We start from the raw sequence: 20,096 nt of genomic DNA on the forward strand, positions 1-20,096 counted from the left end.
GAGATGAAAATAAGCTGCAGAGAAGGCACGCATCTCTGGCGCAGGCTCCAACACTCAGGAGCCACTCTGCCATATTCCACACCTTACTGACTGTGTGACCTGCGGCATTTACTTTGTCTCTTCATCTGGAAAGTGGGGGTAGTGATCTTGTCTGCCTTACGGGGCTCTTGTGAAGGTTAAACAAGATAAGGAGTGCAAAATGCTTAGTGTGCCTGGCACACGGTAAATACTAAAAAGAAATGTTAATTCTTTTCCTTGTTCCTTCCTGTTCATTAATATTAGTTCAACCAGTGGTGGTACTGTATATAGTTTTATCATAAGGTTTATCGTATTATGTTATGCTGTGTTTTTCCCCATAAATCATCCTTTTTTTTATTATCCCCATTTTATATCCATAGAAACTAAGAGGAAGAAAATATAAGGAATGGATTCTTATTAAATAAGAATAAAACATTTCCTATGTGGAAAACATAAAATTCCTACATGCCATGCTCTTTTCTTTGGCTAATCATCGTTTCATAATACATAACATGCTTCATAGAAAATATATTTATAAAAGTTGTCTTTAAATAACATAGCGATGAAGTTTAATAAAAAAAGAGTGGGCTGAATTGTCCTTTGAAAAAAACCTCAACGTTTACATTATATATTCAAACCTTCAGGTCAGTCATTAGCTGCGGGGTGGAGGGAGGAGGAAAAGGAAAAGTTTTCCTTGGCTTTTTGTTGGTTGCCAGGAAACATCAAAGGCAGCAGGAACAGATGAAAAAAACAAACAGTTCCACATTGCTGGGCTGGTGGCCTTCCGAGGCAATCACTTCCTTGGGACGGAAACCTATAGGTGTGCCATCTAACGCCTCCAGACAAGAAAATGGGGTTTAAAACCACATCTTACCAGAAGGAAGGTTAGCCAAAGAGATTTCGAGAAGTTGCATTTCTAGTGCATTTAAAATGGGGATTAGAAGCTGCATTCTGTGTCAGTTGCTATAAACATGGGGGAAACTTCATACATTTATAATCAAGCCAGGTTAAACAGACTATAAGAAGGGGGTGTTTTAAAATGATTTGACTGTGAATTTTGAAAATAAACTGTGGAATTAAGGATGTGTGGTGGTTGAGAGCCTTCGGTCCCTACCTCTCGGCCTCAACATTTTGCCTCCCAACTGTGTGCCTTGAAATGCACTTTCACTTTGGAATTCTATTGCTAAGGTGGGTTTCTTCTCAAAGGTACCTGTTGAAGGAAAAAAGAAAAAAAAAAAAAACCATATAGAAATAGTTGAAGGCTGCTGAAAAGAGATGAAGCCATGATGAGTTACCAGAACGCTGCGCTTGAGTTGAACAAGGGGTCTCAGCCTGGGCCAAAGGGCCTTGAGAGGACAGAAGGAGTTACTGAAGGTGAAGATCACGGCCCAGCTCTGCTCGAAAACCAGCTCGGGGTGGATGACTTTGTCAAGATACAGAGGGCCTTTGAGGTAAGCGCTCATCATATTTATGGGAGAGTTGGAGCTGTTCATGAAGGAGACTAGGATGAAGCAGAGAGGGCCTTTCCTCTTAAAATTGTTTCTGTGTTTAATGGTTAAAACAGGGCCTTGAAAAGAATTAGGCTCGGATTTAACAACAGAGTCATTTTAGCCCTCAGTTCTTTGGGCCAAATAATATTTACTTTGAAATTGCTGCCATTGAATAATCATTACCATCAAGGAAGGGAAATTCTGGGACAAAACTTTCCTTAGAGATCAATATATTTTTGGAAACCCAAAAGTTATGGCTGTGGATCGGGACAGCCAGATCTCTAAGGTGACTCCCAGTAACAACATGGAAGTAGAATTCTGGAAAGGCAGATGCGCACCTCCAGTTTGCAAAACTTCTCACTGCCTCACCCCAAGTGACACAGCTCCATCTCAAAGCTGATTTTGGCCCTTCATTGTCCCAAGATCCCATGCGAGGGACCAGTCTCCCTCTCTTTTTATAAATATTGGAGCAATGCCAATCAAAACAAAACCTAGTTTTCACTTTAATTTTACATATAAAATAAACCTTAGGAATTTTAACTATAAGTGAAAAATTTCCTTATCTCTATCTTCATTAATTAATTTGAAATTCTGTAGCTATGCATAATGAACAGCATACATCAAAATGATTTTTAGTTTCTCATGAGACTAGGAAGAAGTGCTCTTCCGTGCTGTGGAATTTGGGTAGACGTGAGCCTTCATCCTTTCTACTTCATTATGTTTGCTAAAATATGATCTCGGGGCTTCAGAAGGTCCTCTGGGGGTGCTTGGGAGTATCTGTATTAATTTGAAACAGACGTACAATATTTTAGAATAACACCTTGAAATTAATAAAGGCTGATGAAATCTAATTGGCACAAATTTTAATCTTTAGTGATCCAAAAAAAAGAGTCAGTAACCACTGGAAAACTCTGCTATGCCTTGTTTTATATAACAAGTTAGTAGTATAACAAGTGTACGTTAGTTGTATAACAAGCTAGTTGTATAATAAGTTATGAACAAGTTAGATTCTACCAGTATTCTTAAGTTAATGTCTCAATAGTATCAATTATTTTCTTTATAATAGAATCTATCATATTTAGTAACAAAGATACGCTCTGCCCTGCACTTTTCTCATTTTAATCTTCATATATTTGCTATTCATCCAACGCCATTTGTCTGAAAGATTTCATTGCTCTCATGTCCAATGCCCCAAATGAATTTGGCATATTTTGATAGACATAGCAAACATTTTGACAGCTTGAGGACGTTCAAAAAAACATAACAGCAGATTATGACAGCTTTGACTCTGGAATGAAATGAACAGGAACGTGGCAGTTTTGTTCTGGTGCTCAGAACTCAAAGAATTTGAATGGTAGGGTCTGTTAGGAGAGTCAACATTATAGAGTTGATGTGATGGAGAGTGAAACTGCTACAGAAGTTTGGGGGTGGATATTCTTTTCAAACTACTGATTAGTCTGCAGTGAACCCAAGTGAAACGGGACAATTCAACCTCAGGATTTTTGTTTTTTGACTTTAAACATTTCAAAGGCTGGATCACTTATTTTGAAATTACCGGTTGGAAAAGCAGGGACTACTGATGGACAAAGGGAAGAAGAGATTGTAATTCAGAGCTTATATGAACATAGAGAATCTAACGACAATTTTTTAAAAAAAAAATTCAGCTTTGACATATGTTTTCAAGAAAAAATGAAGTCCATCCATTTTTAACAGACACAAAATGGAACAGTCCAATGGCAAATGTGCAAGCAGGACTAAAAGTGAGGCCCTTGAGAAAACATGATTTCCAAACACAGTCTGGACACCTAGAGAAGAATGACACTAGACAATTTCGATGGAGTCCAACCCATCTGTTATGAGCATTAGGCTCGCAGGCCACAGGCCGAGATTGCTGTAAAAGGAAACATTGCATGCAGAGGCTGTCCTGCAACACAGAACTCCAATGGCAGTGATTTGTGGTCCGATCACTAAAGGCATGCTCTTGGAAATGCCAAGATTCTGGCACTAGATCCCTTTCTCCCTTATTTGTTTTTTGTACACAGATTGCTTATTTGGGGCTGAAGAGTTGTCAGATATTAGGGAAAGTCCATCTCCTTAAATAGCAATTGCAATGCTTAACTGGAAGATGAGAAGTTGGATCTTTGAATTGTGTAGCAAGTGTTTCACATATATTTCCAAATGAAGTATTCCATACCATATAAATCTTAGTAGTAACACTTAGGAATAAAGCAAGTAATACTTACATTTATTGTACGATGGTATAAATGGGTCAGAATCATTAGGGTTTAAGAACTAGGAGTTGGACTTCCTGGATTTGAATCCCAGTTTTGCCACTTACAATGTGACTTTGTGCAAATCTCTTAATCTCTCTGGGCCTCAGTTTCTTTTATTTCTCACATGAGGATAAAAGGGGGGTAGTGAAGATTAAATGGGATATTATCCGGAAAGCACTTGGAGGAGTGCTTGACACAGAGTAAGTACTCAGTTAACATTGGTGTTAAATATTTAGCGAGTAGAGATTGACCCACATGGCCTCCAACGTTCTCTTGATTCTAACTCAGTCATTTCCTGAAGAAAATTAAATTTTGAATAACACTCACAACTATGCTTCTACATTCCTTTTGGTTGTGGTGTGAAGTAGAAACAATAAGAATTTATGTAAAGACATAAATTCACAAAGAAGAGTACAAAAGTGTCATCTTTCCATTTCTTATTTTGTATTTTATTAGCATGTGAAAGATTCTAATTTATGTCTTAATCCACTTCTTTAGAACAAAGAAATTACCTGGATAGAAGTACTAGAAAAGTAACTTGCAGATTTCATTTTCTTTCAAGTGATGGTGTCCAAAAAGCCATACATCAGCCTGAAGGGGCTGAAACTTGTATTATTCATAGAATTGTAACATGGTGTTACTCACACTTTCCTGTAGCATTTGCAATGCTTAGAGAAATGACACGGACTCTGGATATTCATATTATTTTGATGTCAACCATATTTTACATTTTCTTAGATACTTCAAAAGCCAGCTATTGTGTGAGGAAGGATGGCTGTGGTTTGCTGATTTTACAGGAATGCTGAGGAGGAGAGATTAAGGTCCAAGGGAAACGGAATTTTAGAAAAACTCCCTTGAGACCTGATGTATATTGACTTTCTTTGGAGAATCTGGCTCTGTAGGTGTCTGAGTATTTCTTTCCTTGAATTCTCTATTGCTGACCTCTGCATGCCAGGACATTCTGCTCCTTGATCCTGGATGCCTTGTGGCCTCTTTTGACCTGAGACTATAGTTTGCCTACACTGCTGGACTCACTGGGTTGTGTTCCGACCTGCCTCTGTCATCAACTGTGTCTGTATCACCTCCTGGCACATCTCTTCCGGCCCAGGGTGTGGGCCCAGAGCCAGGGGCAGACCCTACCCTGTCTACTCCATGCTGCCATTTGCCCAAGCCCTGCTAAACCTTTAGCTTAAATAGCTAGAAAGGAAACCTCCTAAACCACGTGTAAAAGGTAAGCTGTTTATGCTCAGAGTAGGAAGGGACAAAACAGTTCAGTGTGAGAAAGGCACAGTAAAAATCCCAGCAGGAAGTCCCCAAGACGTTCAGGGGATTCCCAGAACAGACCTGTTTTGAACAGTACCTAAATGCAACGTGCTTGTGCTAACCTGTTCCCAGGAGATCAGAGAAGTTCAGGAGGCAATTCTGCAGGACCAAAAATTGTGCTTGAGGTGCAATAAAATGATTACATCCTCAGAATTTATGATATACTCATACTTGATTGTTTTATAAAATTCCCAAGATACCTGTAGACAGATTCTCCAGCAGGGCCTGTGAACAATGCTTCTTTGCTCCAACAGGAGAATCAGGAGTATTCTGATACGCTACCAGGCAGGCTAGGCTCTGAGGAGAGCACACAAAGTCTCATTTAGTCTTTTCCTACCATTAGCTTTTGCTCATCTCTGACAAAATGTGAGATAGTCTATGAAGATCATTAAAATTTTTTTTTAGTCAAAACTGATAAAACTGTTAAAAACTCTGTATATCATGTTACCCATTGAAGTTTTAAGCTAGAAAATCTTTATTGTTTTAGGGTATACAATCTGTATAAAATATATACAGTAGCTTATACATGATAGAGGTTTATTTCTTGCTCATATGAGGTAGAAAGCAGATATTTCTCATGATCGGGCAGCTCCAGGTAGGAATTCAGGTACCCAGGCCCCTTCCCTCCATCTTCCACCTTCCATGCTTGCCAAGCATCAAGCTAGTTAGCAGGGGGAAGAGGTGAAGGAGCACGTGGGAAAGGTCTGTGTAGACGAGGCTCACATCCCTACTGCAAGGGCAGCTGGAAAGTGTAGACAGTGTGTGCCCAGAAAACAAGTGTGTGCAGACAGGTGTGTGCCCGGAAAATAGTCTTACCTACGATCCTTAGAGTTTAATGGTGGGAAAATTTCTGTCTCCCCTAACAAACCAACCTGCTTTATGTCATAGATTAAGGAGAGTCATGTGCCTGATGGTGTTTGGTATTTTGCTTTCGCTGCCAGGAAGTTCAAAGCTAAATTTAGTGTTCAATGGACACAACTATTTTAACACAGATTTTTCTGGAACAATTATCTGCTATTTTGATTATGTGACTCTTGTTCTTTTATCTTTGCTTTAATGGTCCAACCGCCTATGTACCGTGTGTTGTAACTGCACTACAACTCTTTCTGGAAATCAGTGGAGGTAAAAATGATGAATAAAAAATTAATATCTGTCAAGTATGGCAAGATTTTATAAAGCCCTTCTGTAGGTGTTATGTTATTTGATCCTCTCACCAACCTGGAATATAGTCGGGGCAGACACTTTTATTTCCCATTTTCGCATAAGGAGAATGAAGCTGAAAAATATTTAATTGAATTACCCCGTGGGACAGAATCAAGGCTCAGGGATAGATTGTCGACTTTCCTGCCCATTGTCTGGCATGGGCGCCACTTGCCACAAGGCAACCCCCATTTGTGCTGTTGCTCAAAGGAACAGGAATCGAATGGGGTAAAGACTTCATTGACAGAATGAACATGTTAAGTCAATAGCACACAGGTGCTGTGCCCTTTAATTTGGGATTAATGCATAAGCAGCAAATAATCAACAACCCCTACAATAAAATCAATGCAGGGAAAGAGGGAAGAAAAAAGGGAAAAGATAAGAATAAACTATTGCTTTTTTATTATTTTTTCCTTTCTAAAGCCATCTCAGTAGAGGTTTGTAAGAAGGTAAACAGGTAAAGCTTAATCTCAGACTCTATTGTATAGTGCAGATGGCAGTCAATTCATCACCTGCTGAACAAAGGCAGCAGGTCAGAGCATTTCTCACCCCACCTCTCTTAGTAGAGTCAGAAAACCTATTTTTGATGGCAGCAGCAAACCAGTGCAGCTCTGCAGGGCCCCCTCCTCAGCGTGAAGGTAATAGCATGGAGACAAACCCAATCCCACTGCAGCTGGCAAGATTGGAAGTGACAGAGGAATGCTCTGGTGGTTTTGTCGGACTTGCTAGAATTCATGGGTGAGGTTAGCAAACGATGTCATCGCCAAAGCACAAGCAAGGAAGTTGTGTGTCAACACACGTGAAAAATTGGTCTTCCTGAACACTTCTGCCTTTGTGTTGAATTTTGTGACAAATTCTAACAGCTTCATACCTTTTCCAATTTCTCTGTGTCGTTTGTGACAAGTGCTTATAAAAATTGATCTGGATCAGAGGGGTGATGAAGAGTGCTTTTGGTGAACAAATGCTTCAACCTTGAGCTAGGGCCAGGACTGGGGCAGAGAGGGCAAACCAAAGGCTTGTTATACAGGAGGGAGAAAGAAGCAAAGACGCATGCCTATTGCTATTCATTTGTAGTGCATCAACTTAGCCACACCTGTGGACCAAAGCATAGCCTACTTTTTCAAATTTTCTGAGAATTAAAAGGAAAAATGAAAAAAACAGACAATGAAAGAACTGTAACTTGTGCCATTTTGACATCATGTTTGTCACATTTTACCAAGTATGTAGCATACCCAATGATGACACAAGACCCACCAACTCAGTTGCTAAAAATAGGAAGCTTCTGAATTTAAAATAAAATAAAGATAAGAATTTAATAAAATAAAAAATTCAGTTCCTCACAAGCACCAACCACATTTCAAGTCCTCAGTAGCTCCATGTGGCTAGTAGCTGCCATACTGGACTGCACAGATTGCAGAACATTTTCATCATTGCCGAAAGTTCTATTGGACAATGCTGTTTGGGATCCTTCTCATGGCATCCTGCTAACTTGTTCCATTTCCTCTCTCTGGCCACATTTATACGGCCAAGGGGCTATTCTCAGTGGCTTAATCCCCCTAGAAGCATATCAGACCGCTCATCATACCTCACGGCCTGGAGGCCGAACTGATTCTTGGCCTCAGAGATACCAGAAAATATTGGAAAATTATTCCCTAGAAAATTTTCTCTCTAGTCTATGACCTCTGTTTCCACATTCCTTCCCTAGGACTGTAAAGAATGGGGACATCCATTCCTTTCAGGGGAATCTTTCCCTTCCCCTCCAAGCCGCTTTCCCCTCCTCACAGTTATTTCGTCTGGATTTACGGTTCCAACAAGTCAGTCACAAAATTATCTAACACTGGAACATGACCCAAATTGTTTCAGTCATGCTGGTGGTGTTTTAGTTACTTGAATGCTTTAATGGTGTTCTTGTTTCAGGGCCTATCAAATGCTGTGTCTCCTGGCACTCCTCACACCCCAATTTCCCAGCTAACTCCTACTCGTACTTCATGTTTAAATATCACTCTCTTGGGAAAGTCTTCACTCACCACCCAGACTGGATTAGCAACTTACCGGGACCCTGTTTTCTCTTTTCATTGCTTCTTGTACGTTCTTTTTGTTGCTCTAATGATGGTGCTCTGATTAATACAAAGCCAGTATTTATTTAAAGCCAAGTAGAAGGGTGAGGCAGGTAGAGAGGTCAGTGTGAGATCCATAGATCCTGGAGGGTAGAGACCACGGCACAAATGAGGGATCTGGTGGGGAGAGAGAGTGTCTAAGATGAGATCTTAGGGGAAACCTCCAGGGGATAGAGAAACAGCTGGAGCGGATACAATAAATAAAGAAGCAGGTTTATTTCCTGGAATTAGACGTAGGAGAAGCAAACACAGAACAGGAGGATACAGCCAGTCAGATACGATTTTGTTCATTTTTATGATTCCTGTTTACTTAACAGTCCCTTTATGATTAAAAAAAAGAAAGAATACATTTTCTCATTGTAAAAAATCAAAATTACACATGAAATTCCCCTCTTTCTACGGCCCATTCTCAGCCACTGCACCGCCCTGGGTAACTGCTCGTCATGTTGCATCTTTCCAGTGTATTTTTAATACATTTCTATCCATATATGCTCATATACATATTACATATAGTTTTATTTTACATATAATATATTTATATATATTATTGTATTTTATGCATTCAGGGAAGAATGCCACATAAATCGATGCTAATCACATGAAAAGATACTCATCTCATTAGGAATTTGATTTGAAACTCTAACTGAAAAGAAGACATTCTTTTTCATTCATCAGTTTGCCAAATATTAAAAAGATCAATAACATTTATTGTTGGCAAAGAATCAGGGAAATGGACACACTTACTAAGATTGTAAATTGTCAAAGCTTTTTTGGTAGGCAATTTTCCAGAATATATCAAATGTAAAAATGTATCAAATGTATGCTTTTTGAACCAGAAAGTCCAGTTCTACAAGCTACTCTAAATGAATTATAACATGTGCAGAAAAAATATATGTGCAAGGACATTCATTGTAATGTTGTCTATAAAATGGAATATTTAAGAAACCCAAATATTCATCAATAAATGAATGGATAAATAAATTATGGTATACTCTTACTACTCAGCTATTAAAAGAATAAGAAAGGTGTATAAAATTGCCAAGATTTACTGTTCAGTGAAAATAATAAAATTGCAGAAAAATGCATAATCATATTCTAAATGAAAAATGTGTGTGCATTTGTGTGTATGTAGAGGTATCGACTAGGGAAAAATAGAACTTGTTTGTAACTGGATAAGCTATAGCAAATGGTTTTGTGGGCACCTCATCTATACATAATTCAATATTAACTGTTATTAAAATGTCAGCATTTCTTAATAACCTAAAGAATCTGTGGTACTATTCTAAATGTCTGTCTAACGATGCTGAATTTAAAAGCAGTACCTTTTATAGACACTTGGTCCTCCTAGTAAGTAGCGTTTCTCCATCAGCTTCCTTTCACTGAATTTTAGCACTGAGAGGGGATGGAGAAGTGCGTCATTGCCCTCATTTTACAGGCGAGGAAACAAAACTCTAAACAAAGGGATTTGTCCAAGTCCCTTCGAGTTGTTGGCAGAGCCAGAACATCGCCCCAAGTGGGCTCATATCCATTTTTGTGTCCCTTAACAAACAACCCTAAACTTAACTCTACTCAAACTTATTTCTAATTTTCCAATGTTATTTTACACAGTGTTACTCTATAACCTGGCCATTGTTCACTCCTCTGACCCCCTCCCCAAACTAGCTATATTATTGGTAGAACGGATGAGCAGCTCTTCTACAATATGGAAGAGCATGTTAACAATATATTCGTTCATTTACTCATTCTTCCAACAGATATTTATTAAATGTCTGCCCTCTGGAATTTGGAAACCACTTAGAGCCAGACCTTCCCTCACCAAGGGGTATACCAACAAGCAAACCCACAGTAACTCGGTAATCGCTCAGTGCCCTGAGGAGAGAACAGTGTCGGGGAGCACATGGCTCACACTGGGGAGGGGACTCCAGGAAGGCTTCCTGGAGGAAGTAACATCCCAGCTGCCATCTGCTGCAAGGGCATCACACGGGCAGGTGAATGGGGGTTGGGGAAGTCGTTTTCTGGAAAAAGGATACCAAGGGCAGAGTTCTCTTGGGCAGAGCAGCGTGGTGCTTTCAGGGATCCATTTGCAGGAGTCAGATAACTCATCCATAAAGGGGAAAAGAACAGAAGATGAGGCTGGACCACCAAGCTGGAACCATCAGCAGGCCCTTAGGGAGCTGTGTTAGAAACTGACATTTATTTTAGGGGCTGTAGAGAGACACTGTTTTCATCATGGAAGTGACATGATGGGATTGGTATTTTGGAAATGATAACTAAGGCCGTGTTTTTTTGAGAATGGTTTGGGGTGGGAGCAGGACAGAGAGGAGGCAGAAAGGGCACTTAGAAGGCTGGGACAGGGGCCTGCAGGGGCAGAAGAGATGAGTGGAGAGATTCAAGTGATATTCAGGAGCTACAGTGCACAGGACTTGTTGACCAATTGAGTGTGCTGAGTAAGGTAGTAACATGTATTGAGTTAGGGAACATAGGCGGAGAAGCGAGTACTTTTTCCCCTTGAACTTTTTATTTTGAAAAATGTCAAACCTACAGAAGTGTTGAAAGTGGAAAGATGAGTACAGTGAATACTCATATACCCTCCATCAGGATTCAACACTTGTTAACATTTTTCTGTATTTGTTTTATCTTTCTCTCTCTCTGTGTATATACATACATGGTATCTTACTTCATTCAGGTTTCTGTAACAAAATACCACAGACTGGGTAGCTTATGAACAATGGAAATGTATTTCTCACAGTTCTGGAAGCTTGAAGTCAGAGATGAGGGTGCCAGCACGGTAGGGTGAGAGCCCTCTTCCAGGTTGCAGACTTCTCATTGTGTCCTCACATGGTGGAAAGGGTTAGAGAGCTCAGTGGGGTCTCTTACAAGAGCACTAATCCCGTTCATGAGGGCTCCACAACCCAATCACTTCCCAAAGGCCCCACCTCCTAAGGCCATGGCATTGAATGTTAGGATTCCAACCCGTGGATTTGGGGGAACATAAACATACAAACATAGCACATGGTTTTACCTCAATCATTTAAAAATAAGTTCAGATATCATGAAAGTTTACTACTAATTAGTTCAAAATCTATCTCCTAGGAACAAGGGCATTCTTCCAAATAACCATAAGAAAATGATCATACCAAGGAAATGTAACTTCATACATTACCTAATAAAAATGTCTATGTTAAAATATTCTCATCTCTCCTAGTAATGTCTGTTATAGTTTTTTTCTTTTTAATTACAGATTTAATCCAGGATCACACATTTACTTTCGTTGACGTGTCTCTTTGGTTTCCTTCTAGAAGAGTTCCTCTACATTTTCTCATCTATCATGACATGGACATTTTTGAAGAGTCGTTTCAGATGTCTAAAGCATCTCACAATCTGGATTCTTTAATTTATTATTTGCTATTAGATGCAAGTTTAACATATTTGGCAAGGATATTGTATAAGAGATGTTATGTCCACCTCTTACACAACAATCGGGGACACATCATGTCAATTTGTCCTTTTATTGGTGATGCTATAAGTTGGATCCCTTGACTGAAGTGGTTCTGCTAGAGTTCTGCTTTGTAAAGGTACCTGTAGGGTGATACTTTGATACTGTGTTGTAGGATTTTTCAACAAGTTTCCATTGGTTTGAGCATTGCTTGATGGTTTTTGCTTGAAACTATGACTACATTGGTGGTTGGGAAATGGTGACAAATTCTATTGATTGTTATTTATTTTCAATACAGTGTTTCTGTGTAAGAGAGAGCCTTCTTCTTTTTCACTCCCTTCTCTTTCTCCTTCTCATTCTCTTTCTCTGTATATCTTGAGTGTTACTACAGACTCTGGATTCATTTATTCTATTCAATGCACTATCATCTATTACCATCATTATTATTTCTGATACTAAATTTGCTCCAAAGTTGGCCTTGTGAGCCCCTTCAGGTCGGCTCCTCTGTCCTTTTTAACATGTTTCCATCCATCTTTTATCACCTCCTTGCTTTCTAGCACAAGATTATGTTTCTGCCCTAGACCTGGAGTCAGCTCTTTCTCCAGGAATCCTCAGCACCTTTAATTGGAGAATGGTATTTAAAAAAGCAAGATCTGGGTAGTTCTGTGCTGATTGCTATTGGGGTGTCATTGCTTTGAGCCCTTTCCAATTGCAGAGCTAGAATATATATCTATCTGCACATATATATATATATTTTTTAAATAATGAATTAATACTAACATCTCCAACTCAATTCCACCATCATAGAGTTCTTTCCCATCCTCTGCCATTCCATATTTGTATCATTTGTATTCTGTTCTCTCACATTTTGAACCTTTGTTCCAGCAGCTTCAATATATTTACTCATATGATCTACTCCATTATACATACAAGATAGTTTCAGAATTACTACATCATGTGTGATATTGAGTATCCACTGAAATTGGTTTGTTCACCATTTACATTAATGAGCATTTAAATGCAAAAGATATCATTTCAAGTGACTTAATGTGAATGAATAAAAGTCAACCGTATTGGATTAAAAAAATTTGGAGGAAGAGGAAGTCAGAGAGATTTGAAACAGAAGAATTCGATGCGTGGTTGCTGGCTTGAAGATGCAGGGGTCATGTGGGAAGCATGAGAAGGAAATTTATTCTACCAACACTCTGAATGAGCTGAGAAGCAGATTCTTCAGTAAGGAAAGCCACTCTGCCAACACCTTCACTTTTGCCTTGTGAGACCCACAGCAGAGAACCCAATTGACTCTGCTTAGGCTTCTGACCCAGGCAAACTGTGTGGTAATAAAATGGGCATTTTAACCATGGCTCCTTCCTGCAAAAAGTCAATTCTCTAAAGAAAAAAATAGTCAAATTCAGGATTTTTTGCAGTTTATTTTTTTCCTTACATTATATTTCACTATGGGTACATGGTCAGAGAACTGGGCTTAAGGGTTACTAAAATTAATTTCTCTTATCATTTGGTTATGTTATTGGTTTGTTGCACAGTTAGGTCAGTAGGTATGAAATTTCAGGTTTTAAGAAAATTCTTGTTTTAATTTCATTTTGTTGATTATGTAAAACATTTTATTAGCATAAATTTCGTCCTGTTCAAAATGTCCAAAGGACATTTGGTCCACACCACAAGGTCCTTAATATCTGGTCCTGTCAAAAGCCATTTGGTGTGGACCAAAGGATCCACTTTGCCAAATATCAGCCACATTACTTTGGGAAAGTTGGTATGAGGCATTACCACTTAAAGAGGAACCAGAGCTGCTGCGAAACACAAGACTGGAGCTGCTCCCATCATTGATGTTGTGCAATCAGACTACTATAAAGTACCGGGGAAGGGAAGCCTCCCAAAGCAACCTGTCAAGGTGAAGGCCAAATTCATCAGTGGAATACCTGAGGAGGAGATTAAGGGTGTGTGTGTATGTGGGGGCTGTGTCCTGGTGGCTTGAAGCCACATGGTGGGAAGTTCATCAAATGCTAACAAGTGTTTAAAATATACATAATTTTAGCTATATTGTTTGTGGAATTTTCTCAATGGCCCCTTATTGCCATGCCACCCTCTGCCATCTTGCTGTCTCCCATTCTATCCACCTCCTCTTTGTGCCATTATTCTCTTCTCTCCCCATCAGTCTAATCAAACAACACAACCAAATCAATAAAAATGAATATCAAATTCTCCTTTCCTTTAGAGCAGCTTGAACCTTTTTCTTTCTTGATTGATGTCTTACACATATCTCAGGTTTTGCTCTCCAACTAAACGGGAATCTCAAGAAATTTTCTTAAGCAAAGATATTTTGGCACCAAATATTAACTTGATAGATTTTTTGCCTTATAAGAACTGGAACAAATCCACTGAAAGATTTAGTTCTAGCTTTTTAGTCTTCTTGGTAAGAGCAGCTTCAGTGGAGGAGAAAGGAAAGAAGCTGGATTGCAATAGGTTGAGAAAGTTGGAGGAGAGGAAATTGAGAAAATGTGTGAACGTGATTCCTTCAAGATGGCTGTTTGAAAAGAGAAGGATAGGGTAGTAGCTAAAGGCAGATGGTAAGATATTTAACGATTTAAGTGACTTGATTACTTTTAAACGCTGATGCCACGCTCCAGAGTGCTAGTGTCTCCTGGAGGGGAGCTTTACACATGTCTAGTGCCCGGTTTTTGTGGCTGATGCCCAGGGGATGCCCCTTGATTGCCTCACTCTGATGGCTGGTGGGACTTATGTTCCTGGTCCCACAGGACTGCAGCAACTGGAGCGACAGTTCTTGGCAGGCCACCACCCCCATGGCACTGCACAGACTGCAGACTGAGGCCCACCCCCCAGTCTTTCTGTGAAGGAGGATACTTTCCTTGTCTTGGAGCTTCAGACTGAGGGGCATGCTTCAGGTTTGGCATATATTTAGTGGCCTACAGAGCTATTTTTGAGGAACGTAGGCTGGTGGACACCATCTCGGCACTCTCCTTCTGCTTTATTCTGGCTTGTTGATATCTCTCAGAAAGAAGCTTATGCACTCATTTAGAGCCTTGATTTTTACAATTGCCGCCAAGGGGACACCTCTAGATTTCTTGGCTCTGGTGGCCAGGGGGGCTTATGCTTACAGCCCCTCAAGACTGTATATATTTGCATATTTTTATAAGGTGCTGCCTGAGGGTCTGGCTTCCAGTCAGCTTGAATCTAGGTGTTGAGATCCTCCTCCTCGGGGCCTTGATAGGTCTTAGCACATCCTCAGCTACTGGTCACTATTAAAAATTTAATAGGCTACTTGGACAGGAACAGAGGCTTGAGAGATGACCAAGAGCTGGGAAAGGGTTGAACAACAAGTTTCAACTCCTACATGAGGCCACTCCTTCAAGACTGAGAGAGGTGGTTGCTTCATTTACTGTATAGAAATCAACACAGAGAGCCAAGGAAAATGAAAAAAAGGACATGTTCCAAATGAAACAACAAGATAAAACCTCAGAAGAAAACTTAATAAAATGAAGATAAGTAATTTATCTGATAAAAAGTTCAAAGTAATGGTCATAAAGATTCTCACCAAACTGGGCGAAAGAATGGGTGCACATAGTGAGAACTTCAACAAAGAAATGGAAAATATAATAAAGTACCAAATAGACGTCACAGAGCTGAAGAATACAATAACTGAACTGAAAAACACATTAGAGAGGTTCAACAGCAGATTAGATGAAGAAGAAGAAATAATCAGTCAACTCAGTGACAAGGCCGTGGAACTTACTCAATCAGAGCACCAAAAAGAGAAAAGAATGAAAAAATGGGAAGATAGCTTAAGGGACTTGTGAGACAATGTCAAATGGACTAACATTCACATTATAAGGCACCTGGAAGGAGAAGAGAGAAAGAAAGGGGCAGAAATCTTACTTGAGGAAATAACGGCTGAAAAATTCCCTACCTTGGGGAAAGAAACAGACATCCAGATCCAGGAAGTCCAGAGTGTTCCAAAGCAAATGAACCCAAAGAGACCCACACCAAGATACATTATAATTAAAATGTCAAAAGTTAAAGACAAGGAGAGAATATTAAAAGCATCAAGAATAAAACAACTTGTTACATACAAGGGAACCCCCATAAGACTTCCAGTAGATTTTTCAGCGCAAACTTTGCAGGCTGGAAGGGAGTGCCATAATATATTCAGTGCTGAAAGAAAAAAACTACCAACCAAGAATTACTCTGCCCAGCAAAGTTATCATTCGGAATTGAAAAAGAGATATAAGTTTTCCAGACAAGCAAAAGCTCAAGGAGTACATCACCACTAAACCAGCCTTATAAAAAATGTTAAACAGACTTCTTTAAGCTGAAAAGAAAAGGGTGTTAATTAGTAAGAAGAACACATATGAAAGAATAAATCTCACTGGAGAAGTAAATGTATAGTAAAGGTAGTGGATTAATTACTTATTAAGCTAGTATGAAGAATAAAAGACAAAGTAGTAAAAATAACTATGATTACATTAATTACTTAAGGGATACACAAGATAAAAAATGTAAAATGTGACATCTAAAACATAAAATGTTGGGGGAGGATAGTAAAAATATTGAGCTTTACACTGGGGTCAAACTTAAATTGTTATCAACTTAAAATAGACTGTTATAGATAAAGTTGTTATATGTAAACTTCATGGTAACCACAAAGCAAAAACATGTAGTAAATACGCAAAAGATAAAGAGAAAGAAATATAAGCATACCACTAACAGAAGTCAAACCACAAAGGAAGAGAGCAAGAGAAGAAGAAAGGAACAGAGAGGAACTATAAAAAGAGCTAGAAAACAATTAACAAAATGGCAAGAAGTACATACCTATCAATAATTACTTTCTATGTAAATGGACTAAATACTCCACTGAAAAGACATAGAGTGACTGAATGGATAAGAAAGCAAGACCTATGTCTGTGTGCTGCCTACAAGAAAAACACCTTAGATGTAAGGACACACACAGACTAAAAGTGAAGGCATGGAAAGAGGTATTCTATGAAAACCAAAAGAAAGCTGGAGTAGCTATCCTTATATCTGACAAAATAGACTTTAAAACAAAGACTTTAATAGGACACAAAGAAGGACATTAAATAACAATAAAGGGGTTAATCCAACAAGAGGATATAACATTTGTAAATATTTATGCACCCAACATAGGAGCACCTAAATATATAAAGCAAATATTAACAGACATAAAGGGAGAAATAGACAGCAATACAATAATATTAGGGGACTTTAATACCCCACTGACATCAATTGATAGATTATCCAGACAGAAAATCAATCAGGAAACATCAGCCTTAAATGACATGTTAGACGAGATGGACTTAACAATTACTTACAGAATATTCCATCCAAAAGTAACAGAATACACATTCTTCTCAAGTGCAGTGGAACATTTTCCAAGGTAGATCATATGTTAGGCTATAAAACAAATCTTCATAAAATTAAGAGGATTGGAATCATCTCAAGTGTCTTTTTACAATCACAACAGTAAAAAACTAGAAATTAATTACATGAAGAAAACTGGAAAATTTAAAAATATGTGGAGATTAAACAAGATACTGCTGAATAATCAATGATTCACAGAAGAAATCAAAAGAGAAATAAAAAATACCTTGAGACAAATAAAAATAGAAGTGTAACATACGCCTAAATTTATGGAATGCAGCAAAAGCAGTTTTAAGAGGGAAGTTCATAACAATAAATGCCTACCTCAAGAAACATGAAAAGTCTCAAGTAAACAACCTAACTTTACACTTCAAGGAGCTATAAAAAGAACAAATGAAGCCCAACATTAGTAGAAGAAAGGAAATAGCAAAGATTAGAGCAAACTTAAATGAAATAGAGACTAAAAAGACAATAGACAAGATCAATGAAACTAAGAGCTGGTTCTTTGAAAAGACAAACAAAATTGACAAAACTTTAGCTAGACTCACCAAGAAAAAAGAGAGAGGACTCAAATAAATAAAGTCAGAAATGAAAGAGGAGATGTTACAACTGATTTCACAGAAATACAAAAGGATCATAAGAGACTACTATGAACAATTATATGCCAACATATTGGAAAACGTACAAGAAATGCATAAATTCCTAGGATTCAGCCTATTCAGACTGAATCATGACGAAATATAAATTATGAACAGACCAATTACTAACGAGGAGATTGAATCAGTAATCAAAACCTCCCAAAAAACCAAAGCCCAGGACCAGATGTCTTCACTGGTGAATTCTACCAAACATTCAAAGAAAAAGCAATACCAATCCTTCTCAAACTCTTTAAAAAATAAAAGAGGGGGAAACTCTTGCAAACACGTTTTACAAGGCCAACATTATCCCGATACCAAAACCAGACAAGCCAGACAAGGATACCACAACAAAATAAAATTACAGGCTAATATCCCCGATGAACGTAGATGCAAAAATCCTCAACAAAATGCTAGTAAAGTGAATTCAACAATACATTGAGAAGATCATACACCATGATCAAGTGAGATTTATTCCAGGGATGCAAGACTGGTTCAGCATCTGCAAATCAATCAATGTGATGCACCACATTAACAAAATGAAGGATAAAAATCATATAATCATTTCAATAGATGCAGGAAAAGCATTTAACAAAATTCACCATTTATCTACGATAAAAAACTTCAACAAAGTGGGTATAGAGGGAACATACTTCAACATAATAAAGGCCATATATGGCAAGTCCACAGTTAACATCATACTCACAGGTGAAAAACTGAAAGCTTTACCTCTAAGATCAGGGACAAGAAAAGGATAACCACTCTCACCACTTTTATTCAACACAGTATTGGAAGTCCTAGCCAGAGCAATTAAGCAAGAAAAAAGAAAAGCCATCCAAATTGGAAAGGAAGAAGTAAAACTGTCACTATTTGCAAATGACATGATATTATATGGAGAAAACCCTAGAGACTCCATCAAAAAACTGTTAGAACTAATAAAAAAATTCAGTAAAGATGCAGAATACAAAATCAATACACAAAAATCTGTGGTGTTCCTTTACGCTAATAATGAACTATCAGAAAGAGAAATTAAGAAAACAATTCCATTTACAATTCCATCAAAAAAGAAAAGAATAAAATACCTAGCAATAAATTTAACCATGGAGGTAAAAGACCTGAATATTGAAAACTACAAGACATTAATGAAAGAAATTAAGGACGAAACAAATAAATGGAAAGAGATTCTGTGCTCACGGATCAGAAGAATTAATATTATTAAAATGTCCATGGTACCAAGGCAATATATAGATTCAATGCAATCCCTATCAAAATTCCAATTATATTTTTCACAGAAATAGAACAAACGATCCTAAAATTTGTATGGAACCACAAAAATCCCTAATAGACAAACCAATCTTGAGGCAGAAGAACAAAGCTGGAGGCATCATACTCCCTGATTTGAAACTATGTTACAAAACTGGGGTAATTAAAATAGTATGATATTGGCATAAAAACAGACACATAGATCAATGAAACAGAGAGCCCAGAAATAAACCCATGCATATATGCAATCTACCTAAACCACACAATAAATTTATGACAAAGAAGCCAAGAATATACATTGGGGAAAGGACAGTCTCTTCAATAAATGGTTTTGGGAAAACTGGACAGCCATATGCAAAAGAATAAAACTGGACCATTATCTTATACTATACAAAAAACTTAACGCAAAACGGATTAAAGACTTGAATGCAAGACCTGAAGCCATAAAACTGTTAGAAGAAAACATAGGCAGTAAGCTCCTTGACATAGGTCTTGGTGATCTTTTGAATCTGACACTAAAAACAAAAGCAACAGAAGCAAAAATAAACAAGTGGGACTACATCAAACTAAAAAGTTTCTCCTTAGCAAAGAAAACCACCAACAAAATGAAAAGATAGCTTACTATATGGGAGAAAATAATTGCAAATTATATATCTGGTAAGTGGCTAATATCCAAAATATACAAAGAACTCATATAACTCAAAAACAAAACAAAAAAACCCCCCAAAATGTGATTAAAAATGAGAAGATCTGAACATACATTTTTTCTAAAGAAGACATACACATGGCCAACAGGGACATGAAAAGATGCTCAACATCATTAATCATCAGGCAAATTAAAATCAAAACCAAATTAAAAACAAAGGAATATCACCTCACACCTATTAGAATAGTTATTATCAAAAAGACAAGAAATAACAAGTGTT

At 38.1% G+C, this 20,096-nt stretch overlaps 1 protein-coding gene across 1 annotated transcript in view; it reads left to right on the forward strand.

Moving 5' to 3' along the window:
• The first annotated feature begins 805 nt into the window (after positions 1-805).
• The window catches only part of WDR49 (WD repeat domain 49), a 146,819-nt gene continuing 127,528 nt past the window's right edge, over positions 806-20,096 (forward strand). The window contains 2 exon segments of the mRNA XM_046659840.1: positions 806-902; positions 1,225-1,469. Coding sequence (XP_046515796.1) covers positions 1,302-1,469 — 168 coding nt within the window. The 5' untranslated portion in view covers positions 806-902; positions 1,225-1,301.

This window comes from Equus quagga, chromosome 4, assembly GCF_021613505.1.
Source record: "Equus quagga isolate Etosha38 chromosome 4, UCLA_HA_Equagga_1.0, whole genome shotgun sequence".
Taxonomy (NCBI): domain Eukaryota; kingdom Metazoa; phylum Chordata; class Mammalia; order Perissodactyla; family Equidae; genus Equus; species Equus quagga.